Genomic DNA, 10,550 nt, shown 5'->3' with positions numbered 1-10,550 from the left:
CTGCGAGGGCTCAAATGAAATGGCTGTAAACAAACCCAGTTGCCCAAGTAACACAGCTGAATGCCTCTTTCTTCTCTTTCTGTCCAAAATCTCAGCTACTGCTGAGCAGAGGCATCAGGGTGGCACAGTGGTGGTAGGACAGATCATCTGGAAGCCAAGGGGGGCTACTGGGTTCACCAACAGTAATGTGTCCTATTTAAATTGTCTTGTCACTTGGGAGGACGGCACCAACTGGGAGTTTAAAATTTATATCTAGTTGCTTTAGTCTTTGTGGTTATCTCATTATATAGGCTAACTCCTCTGCTACTCGAATAACTGTCTTCCAGCTCTGACTGACAGAGAGAAGAAATAATAGATGAAGTGAAAGGCAAGTAGTGGAAACTGAGCAGGCGTCACTAAGGAGACATTAGTGCCAGACTTTCAAGTATCTCATGAAAAGGGTGGACAAGGAGCAGTTTCAACCCAAAGGGCAGTTAATAATTTGTGAAGAAAATTCAAGCGAGATGTGCCATTAATGTGTGTTTATGTGTCTGTCAGTAAGAGTGTGTGAGTAATGTATTTCCTGCAAGTACAATATATATGTACTGTATGTATCGACTTACATTGTAAAAAATGGATTGAAAAAAAAGTTTAACATCTTAAAAAGTCTAAAGGTTACAAATGAATAATAGCAGCTTTGTCCTTAAAGAGCTTAACACTGCTGCAGCTGAAGGTATGCAGAAGAGGTTACCTGACAAAAAGTACAGAAGAAAAATGATAAAGAGTCTAGATAATAGTGTGAGAGCTGTGCCAACTCTCAGGCAATAAATGTTGAGTGCATAAACCATGTACAAGTAAATTCAAAAAGGTAGAATGAAAATGAAGAAACCCTTTATTGCATAAAAAAGTTAAAGACAAAAGAGTCGAAACCTTCATGGTTCAAAGCAAGTCCTCAATTACCTTGGTTCCACTGAAGGGTAAAACCACAACAGTAAAAAAAGACAAACATTTAAAAATCTAAAACACAAAAAAAATGACAAAGCTTGGTCTCTAAAACTTTTAATCATGTATTAGATCCTTTGAAGTTTTGTTCCTCCACTTCACCAGGCTTACTTCTGCCTCCAATGCGCCTGAAGAACGATATGAACCCAGAAGTGCTCACCTGTCCCTCCACATGATTGTCAACCTTTCTGCCAAGCACTGAACCTGTTTCTCTCATACTTTCTGTCCTTGATCCAGAAGACCATGACCTTTGAGATTTGCTTCTCTGGAACAAGTCTCCCAGCCGGAAGAGGGATGCTGGAGATCGGCTGGATTCATCCATGGAAACTGACCTGAGGATTGGACCCTGTGACACAGCTCTCGGACCGGAACACTCAGGAAGAGATGCAGAACCTCCAGACGGAGATGTTAGACTGTCCTGGGTGGAGGAATTAGGGAGACGATTGCCATTGTCAATCTCCCAGACTCCATCATCAAGGTCACCTCCACCAGACGGTGAGGATAGTCTGCGTTGATATGCTTGTCTGTTCTGCTGGAGGGGGGTTCTTCTGGAGCAAGTAATAGGGCTCAGGATAGTCCATGGGGAGCCCACATTACCATTGCTGGCAAAGAAGAAGTCCCTGGTTCGAGGCCGAGGGGTGCTTGGGGTAGCTGGTGTGTCTTGGGCTTTCTCTGACCTACGAGGAGTGCCTGAAACTCTGTCTCCGTCAATGCTGCTTTTGCTGTTTTGGTACCGAAGCACCTTCCGAGTTATCTCGCGCATCTTCTCAGCTTCTTCTTTGTTTGCCAGTTGCTCATCCCCTTTCTGCAGCTTGGATTGTTTCTTCTCAGGCCTCTCTTGTCTAGTAGAGGGCATAGCATTAGTTTTTTCTACTGATAACTGAGAACTGCATGTAGAAGGGGATCCTTCGACTGGTGTGAGCATTTTCTTCCTGCATCTGGCTAATCCCTTTGGAACAGTAGAGAGAAAGCTGTGCAAGGCCGACTCCAAGTTGGAGGACTCCAGATCAGGCTCAGATCCTGGGCAAGACACTGTGGAGCGGCGTTTGGCAGCAATACGGACACTCTCTCTCCGCTTGCGCCTCTCCTCTGCTGCCTCTCGCTCTCGGTTCTCCTATAGCCGTGTAAAGCAAGAGTACATTCAAAAAGATGCAACTAAGTGGAAACTAATGACCACTTAAATACAAAGCTATAGTATAATTCTATCTATTCTTACCTGTACAGCAGTGTCAAACCGCTTACAAAACGAATGGAAGATGGAGCAGCACTCCTCCAGTTTGAAGGTAGTTGGGTCTTCACAGAAGTACTCAGCAACAGCACTGCTCACAGCATTTAGCTCCTGGAGAGAGGACTCTATATCGGCCAGCTTGGCCTCAGCCCTCTGAGAAATTACAACATAAAAGGGTAGGAAGAAGAGGGATCCCGGAACTTCACAAAGTATTCACAAGCTCAGTATGTGCTTTTGTTATACACCAATCACCCACAACATTAAAATTACATTTACATTTTGGTAATATTGTGTAGGCTCCCCTTGTATTGCCAAAATACCTCTGACCTCTCAAAGCCCCGCAAGACCTCTGAATGTGTCCTGTGACATCTGGCACCAAGATGTTAGCAGATCCTTAAAATCCTGTAAGTTGCAAGGTGGAGCCTCCATGGATCGGGCTTGAACATCCCACAGATGCTCGTATGACTGAGATCTGGGGAACTGGGGGACAAGTCAACACCAGGCCACCATCCTCCACTGCTCCATGGTCCAATTCTGACACTCACATGCCTACTGTAAGCACTTTTGGTAGTGGACAGGAGTCAGCATGGGCACCCTGACTCATCTGCGGCTATGCAGCCTCATATGCAGCTGCAATACATTGTGTGTTCTGACACCTTTCTATCATAGCCAGCATTAACTTTTTCAGCAACTTTTGCTACAGTAACTCTTCTGTGGGATCAGATCAGATCACTCCCCATCTGTATCAGTGAGCCTTGAACGCTCATGACACTGTCACCGGTTGTCTTTCCACCATTTTTGTAAGGTACTAACCACTGAATACTTGGAACATCACACAACACTTGCTGTTTTGGAGACGCTCTGACCCAGTCATCTAGCCATCACAATCTGGTCCTCGTCAAAGTCGCTGCCCAGTTGCCAATTTTTCCTACTTCCAACACATCAACTGAAGAAGAGACTATTCATTTGCTGCATAATATATTCTACCTCTTGGCAGGTGCCACTGTAACAAGATGATCAATGTTATTCACTTTGCCTATCAGTGGTTTTAATGTTGTGGCTGATCACTGGTCATCTAGGGTCAAACAACAAGGGGAAACTTTACCAACAGAAATGTCTCCATTTGTTGTAGGAGGCCAAGCTGTCTGCTGCTGTACAATTTCACTTCCTTGATCTTCTTGACTTCTTTCTCAAAGTCTGCGATTACCTCATCTTTACAAATTCTGTCAGTGAGAGACATTTACACGTTGACATGACATATTTCAGGCAATACAAACTTGTTCACCATTCAATAACAGATTGACACAGATGTGACAACATTTGCGACTGTTAGTGAACAAACCATGTTTTGTTAAATTACCAACACGACTGTCAGTGTACTAATAATATACCCACCTTGATGCCATCCCAATGTGTTCAAGCTGGCTCGGAAAAGTCAGTAGCTCTGCATCGATGTCCTCTGCTTGCTGTGGGTGGAAGATAAATGAGAGAAAGCAGTAGTGAGTACAGAGGTAAACAAGGGGAATAAATCAACTATAAAGCCATTTAGGGATAGCAGGGTTTTTCATGATTTAACAAATATTTTCTTTAGTGAGCATCTGTCCATCCCAGGACTCCTCCTCACCTTGGCAACATAGTGCATGAGGTTCATGCCGGGCTTGTTGGCTTTGGTGTCTGCCAGCTTGAGCAGAGAGGTCATCCTGAATCCAATAACATTGGCACTGTAACCACCCTAAAGAGTATATTTGAATGGTTATTTCTTCAGTGTACTAAATGCTAGGAGATAGGGCTTTTTTTTGTCTCCGAATATTACTACCCTCTCCTGCCACCTTATTCACTTATTTACCTATAATAGCCCTAATGCACCATCATAAAGGGCAGCTTTAATTACACTACATTATGAAGGTAACAAAAACATAGTTCTTAAAGAAAAATACCAACAGCGTTCATGTAATTCCCAGCTTTTAATACCAGCCGAATGACTGAGTGGAGGTCGTCACAGTCCAACAGCTCTAAGGGGAGAGAAGAAGAAGAGATAGAGACGTAGAACCACAGTATAAACGTCAAAAGAGAACTGGGCGGTGTAAGGAAATTGAAGATGGGATTGTAGGCAGCTTTGGTGGATGTGTGTGAAATGTTACCGTTAGCTCCTTTGGTCATGATAGCAACAGAGTTCTTCACCTCCTCCATAAGAGGAAAGAATTCCTCCCTGAGTACCATCGTTTTCAGGCGTTCCTCATAGCTGAAGGCAAAAGACATCGACAAAAAGGTTCATTAATGCATCAGCGGTTGTCGTTTATCAGCTTTATCACTCAAATTATCCTACTTTTTTTTCATTGCCAGCATTTCAGCAAATATTGTTTGTGTGTGTCATAAATAAATTAAATGAAATAAATCACAGTCTCATGAAAAGAATTGCCAATACTCTATGAGTAAACTATTTACACATATTAGTAAATACTTGAATTTCTTACTTTGAGAGTGCACACAAATTGCAGATTCATGGCAGCTTCATTAATCTAAACAAATGTATTAAAATTGCACAACTCTTTTCCAGTATACTCTGCTTTATTCACCAAACGCTTTTCAGCCATCTTTCCTTCACCAGGGTGGTTTAAAGATAATGTACTGGAGAAGATTTTTGAAAACCTTGAGACTTACCCTGTCACTTTGACCAGCTGCACCATGAACTGGTCGGCCTCAGGTAACACAGAGAGGTTCCCACTGAATGACAGCAACTGCTTCACCTGTGAAATGACACAAGTTTGGAATCAACCTAATGATAGCAAACTGTTAAAGACATAGCATACTCTTCCAAAATGATTGCAGACAGCTTTTTTTTATGCAGGTGGAAAGATGAGAAGAATGGAGCTGTCATTACCTCACTTTCTTCTGGCAGCAGCTTACACAGTTCTCTTAGTTTGCCATTTCCAAATCTGAGCCAGTTCCCCTGACAGATGTCCTGTACCATTTCTGTTGTTGGCCTGCAGAGGGAGACAAAAGGCAACAGTAATAAAAAAGGCTCTCATGCTGCCTGAAGTCCTGCCATAAACAGCATGACTTATCAAACATGATTAGTTTAGTCATGCTAGTAGACAGTTGACAGTGTGAAAAACAAATAACAGACTTAAAACCTGCTTGAGGCAGGTTAATCATCCCAGTCAGTATTATGCCTGACTTTATTTTTTCTATTTTATGATGCTGATCCAGGATGTTGTTGCTGCAGATGACTAGCTGATTTTAGAAAGCCCTCTAGATGTTGCACTGAAGTGACTGTGTTTGGTCATTGCACATGGAAATGATGTAGCTATGTGTTTATTTGCATATAGAGTGGGGAAGTGAGATCTGATCACAAGTGGTCACTCGAGACACATCTGGAGACACATTGTAATGCCAGGCGTGAACTGGCGTGCTTAGAGCTGTCCACTTGTGATCGGATCATCCAGCATAGATGTCATTGCCAGGTGTAAACAGGGCCGTCACAAACCTAAAGTCAAACAACGAACAAACATACATGTCATGGAAATAAATGTTTAGTAACTTATTGCTTTCAAACAGTTATTGGTCAGCAGTGAACTTTCAGATATTAGATGGTGCAGCTTTGTAGGTGAAGTCAGCTGCAAAGGATGACATATAGTAAGTTCAAGATTTTAGTTTTAATATAAAAATTTGGGCAGCAAGGTGGTCCCAAAATGAATGAATGACTCCAGGGAAGGGAGGAAGGGAATAATGTATAATAATGAATAATGTACTGTTGTGTTTGCAAAAATGTTTTCCACAGTCACATGCACTGGCACACACAGATGCCACCATGACATCACCTGTCTCTTTACTGCATTAGCAGGACAAACTTATTGTAAATGTCTGCTGAGATACTCAGTCAGTATGTAACAATTTACATGAAACAACTTAACACTGGCAGTTTTACAGTACTGAGGATTTGACAAAATGCCTTCATACAGCATCATCAAGTGCACTTTCGTCACTGCCACACAATTTGAATTTGACCAACACGCCAAAGCCGACATCATTACAGTACTTGGCTGTTGACGCACGTTTAGAGGGCATTTGGTATTCAAAGTGAGAGCTGGGTGAACCTTGGACATGAAAGTGGCATCATCTTGATAATGTCACACACAGAAGCTCAGGCAGAATACAAAGTGTTAAACTTACTACTAAACTTGGAAGTAGATCTAATAATAATAATAATAATAATAATAATTAAAAATAATTATCACAAATACCTAAAATGTTTACTTGTTTATTTAAAGTAAGTGTAGCATTTAAGGGAAAATTCCCCCCGAATTCAAAAAAACATATTTTCAATCTTACCTGTAGTGCTATCTATGGTATCTAGATTGTTTTGGTGTGAGTTGCCAAGTTTTGGAGCTATCGGGTGTAGAGATGTTTGCTTTCGCTCCAATATAATGAAACTATTCAGCCTGTGGTACTCAAAGTGCCAGAAAAACTCGACAGCAATGTCTCTTTCCAGAAATCATGACGCAATTACTGAAAATAATCTACAGACCTTGTTGTGAGCAGTTTCAACTATTTTCTTTCTATTGAACTACACCTATCAAACACATCACCATGCAGAAGGAAGCATCTATGGACGAGTGCAGTGATGTTTTTTTTTTATTTTGTGCTTTCTAAGCTCTGCAACTCACACCAAAACAATCTAGATGGATAAACAGAATTACAGGTAAGAGGTTAAAAAAATACTTCTTTTCGATTTTTGAGTTGAACTGTCCCTTTAAAGTTTGGACGTCCAAACCAGCCCCTAATAAATCTTATTTTTGTCCCCTCCCCTCAAAACTTTTCAGTTATAGTTTGATTTACACTATAAGATCTCTTTAAATAGTCCTGTTATTGGCCAAATCCAGAGGAGAGAGAAGAGGAGTTGATCAAAATGTTGATGCACTGATCTGAATCCCCTTCAGTTATGACCTGTTCTCACTGAAGTTAAGCTTTAAAAACAGGAAAAGGGGATTTGTGGACTTTTGCTCAATGTTTTCGTAGCATAAATGTGACTATCTTATCGATGAAAGCTATTGCAGCTGTAAGAAGACTGAGAAATGCACAATGCAGATGCACAATCTATGTTTGCATTTGTTATTCGCCTAAAATAATGCTATATTTGAATATACTGCTTTGTTGTAACAAAATTAGAAATACTACATTATTTATTACAATGATCAAGTATCAGCTGTCTATCAAGGGAACTCGATATGGTTTCAAGTAGGGTTAGTATATTAATAAAACAACAATTTAGCATTTAGTTAGTTTTTATTATACTAGCATTATTATGAAAAGCATGATGACCAATTTCATCATATTATGTTATTCGCTATATTGATGTAGTTGTATATAAATGCAAGAATAGCACTGACTTCATTGTGTTCTGAAACCAAACCCACACACTTGCACACAATGCTTATGTGTAATTTCCTCTGTCACAGTTAGATCACAACAATCACAACGGTTAGATAACAACAATCACAACATCTCTACAAATGTTCCACATCGGAAATCATTAGCGACTGTCATTAGTGTTCAGTACCAGGGTCCCTGACTCTTGAACTCAGACACAACTGTAGGGGCGTAAAAGAGGTGAAAAGGAAACACTTGGCCAGCGCTTCACCTGAGGATCCCGATGAGCACAACTGGATGTGTTAGTTGGTGAGCAGGGACCCGGCGAGCACCCGTGACCCTGTGGTCCCTGTGGTCCCTGTCAGCTAATACTGCAGCAGCTACATAGCAAGATTTACATAAGCATCTACAGTACATTACAGTGGCAATCCAACATGGCTACACACCTGCTGGATGCATCTTCCCTTTCCATTCATCTGCTCAGCCACAACTATTAGATTTATTAAGTTTAAGTATTAATAAAGTGAGTCATAATTGTCAAAACAAGCGTGTTGTTATGGACGCTCTCAAATGATGTTTAAAAAGCATTTCCATTTATTTGAATATGGTCCGCTGAGATAAAGAGCCCGCTGGTTGGGTAAATGATTGGCAGTACACAGTGGAAGTAGGTCACGATCCGAATTTCTGACTCTATGTTTGACATTAAAGATAGGTCATTTTGTTCCCATTGTGTTTACATCTGCAACTCTGAAGTGTTCTTTCACTGAATCACGCTCATTTTTTAGACACCTGTTCTCACCGATATCAGTCACGTTTAGATTGAACTTCAGCAGTCCTTACCTCTTGAAATGTCTCAGGAAGATCCCAATATTCATGCTCTTTTTGGAGTCAAGGATTGTGACCTAAGAGAGAAGGAACAGAAATCAATTAAACTCAATTAAACTCAACATTATATTTCATATAATCTTTGAGGAAGCAGAAACACTCCCAAACACAGTTTTACTTCTGCAAGTTCCTCAGTGATGACACAATTAGTGAGGAACTTTAAAAAAAGCAGTTCCTATTTGTGTATTTATTACTTCCCTAGCTTGTGCATTCTGTGTGAGATCACATGCCCGTAAAAACTGGAAATCAACCTAAGTTTCAAATATTTACCTGAGGCTCCTGTGGAAAGGCGTCCAGGTCTTCACAGTTATTCAGACCCAAGACCCTTGATCGGCGTAGCGATGCCCGCTTGTCTACGTGACTGAACAGCTCCTCCATGCTCTGAATGTCCAGCACGAGGTCCCTCTGCGGCAGCTTAGACGTCCAGACGTTCAGTTTGCCCAGGACACGCTGGCTGGGGAGGGTGTCCCAGTTTAGCTTTTTCATGGAACGTCGCTGGTTGTTACGAGAGCCAAAAGCAGGGGGAGGAAGAAGAGAGGGAGGTGGAGGTGGTAGTGGTGGTGGAGGAGGAGGAGGTGGCGGCGGCAGCGGCGGCGGCGGCGGTGGTACAGTAGAAACACACATGATGGGAGACACAGGAGAAGAGTCTTCCTGAGCATCCAGTGGAAGAGGAGAAGACAAGTTTTGAGAGGAACAGTTGGGAGGAGAAGCAGATTTTAAAATCAGGACTCCCTCCATCTGCGTCTCTCAAATCCAAAAGATGATGGAAGGAGGTGTCTCGCTTTTGGCCGCTCAGATCTGAGGAGATGCAGAAATATAAATCAATACAAATTGCAGTGTGGAACATGCAGCTATATGTGCACTGATTGTCTTCTATATATTTAGAAATCTTCCCATGTCATTCCCGACTCATGTCTTCTTAATATAGATATCAAACCTTTCCCAGTAACTTGTGTACTGGGTGTGAAACTGGACATTACTGAACCAAATATTGTGCGTAGTGTTCTAGCGTCTGCCATGTTAAACAGCCAACAGATCATCTTAACAAACTGAAAACATGTAAACCTGACTGTTTCAGTAGATACAGCTGGTTTAAGGACTTTATGGATTTGCTCTGAATGGAAGAGGTCGCTGTAGTTCTCAAGGAAGATGATAAACCTGGTGAACTTTATTTTTGTCCTTTTCTTGGGTAATTTATTTTATCATTATTGTGGCCAGTATCATTTTTGCAAAATTGACAACATATCAACATCACAATTAAGTAACAAAATATCACAACAATCATTTGTCAGCAACAGCTGCTTTGATGGCAGCCTGCCAGAAGATTTTAACATTTCACTAAATGAATAAATGCTTTGATCAAAAACTCAGCTTGCATATTTAACCAAAGAATTGCCTTTATCAGTTTCTTTTCTTGTTTGTTTGTCTGTTTGAATTGTCTTGAATTACTTGTGAAATGGCAGACACAACAGTTTGTCAACATTGTGCCATTACTTCTTTACTCACCTCAGTCACAGAAATACATTATCATTATTGTTTTACCTTCTATTTCACTTCCAGCACCATACAAAATACAAACAGGCTATAACGTTCTTCCTTTTAGTTATGGTTCCTCCATATGCATAACACGAATCCCCATTAAGAAAATCTTGCTGATTAATGCTTCCGTCTTCACAGCAAAAGTAAATGCCTCAAATAACTTGAATTATACCTCATATGACTTAAAAGAATCCAATGGTTTATTCGGCACAGATATCATCCATCTACTTATATCTCCACAGATAAACTTTACTTTCAAATTTGGTTCTACCCCGTTTGCTGCTGACATCCACTGCTTATGTTCGAAGAAGGAAGCTATCAAAAATAACATGCGAACCAAATTTATTTAGATGTGATTATACTGAAACATATCCCGTTAAGTTTTATATTCGTATGCCGAATATAAACATTGACACAAGCGACTCCGAAAGTATTGTTAGAATCGTGCATCGAGTTGTTTGTGCGCTTTTCGACAACAAATGATCATTAATTTGACATTTTCTTAACGGAGTTTCGCTGTCATTTCTCCACATGCAACCAAGGGCTC

The 10,550-nt window shown here is 40.9% G+C and overlaps 1 protein-coding gene across 1 annotated transcript; it reads right to left on the bottom strand.

Annotated features, from left to right (window-relative positions):
* Window positions 1–848: 848 nt before the first annotated feature.
* fhdc3 (FH2 domain containing 3) lies at window positions 849–9,257 on the bottom strand. Its single transcript, XM_084729670.1, has 11 exons — window positions 8,735–9,257; window positions 8,420–8,481; window positions 5,091–5,193; window positions 4,871–4,956; window positions 4,351–4,451; window positions 4,151–4,221; window positions 3,834–3,941; window positions 3,605–3,675; window positions 3,315–3,432; window positions 2,198–2,362; window positions 849–2,095 (listed from the first exon to the last, which is right to left on the bottom strand). Exons 1-11 carry the CDS (start codon window positions 9,200–9,202, stop codon window positions 1,043–1,045), a joined length of 2,406 nt encoding a protein of 801 aa, XP_084585796.1. The 5' UTR covers window positions 9,203–9,257; the 3' UTR covers window positions 849–1,042.
* Window positions 9,258–10,550: the final 1,293 nt, after the last annotated feature.

This window comes from Lutjanus erythropterus, chromosome 11, assembly GCF_056507025.1.
Source record: "Lutjanus erythropterus isolate fLutEry1 chromosome 11, fLutEry1.hap2, whole genome shotgun sequence".
NCBI lineage: Eukaryota > Metazoa > Chordata > Actinopteri > Lutjaniformes > Lutjanidae > Lutjanus > Lutjanus erythropterus.
This window is presented reverse-complemented; position numbering and strand designations above follow the sequence as displayed.

What these genes read in the sequence shown, in the direction of transcription:
- fhdc3 (XM_084729670.1), bottom strand. Translation starts at nt 9,202, where the DNA reads ATGGAGGGAGTCCTGATTTTAAAATCTGCTTCTCCTCCCAACTGTTCC. An exon ending in TTCCTGAGACATTTCAAGAG is followed by an intron (nt 5,194 to 8,419) that starts GTAAGGACTGCT and finishes CTCCCTCTGCAG; the next exon opens with GCCAACAACAGAAATGGTAC. An exon ending in AAATGGAGACATTTCTGTTG is followed by an intron (nt 2,363 to 3,314) that starts GTAAAGTTTCCC and finishes GTAATTTCTCAG; the next exon opens with AGGGCTGAGGCCAAGCTGGC.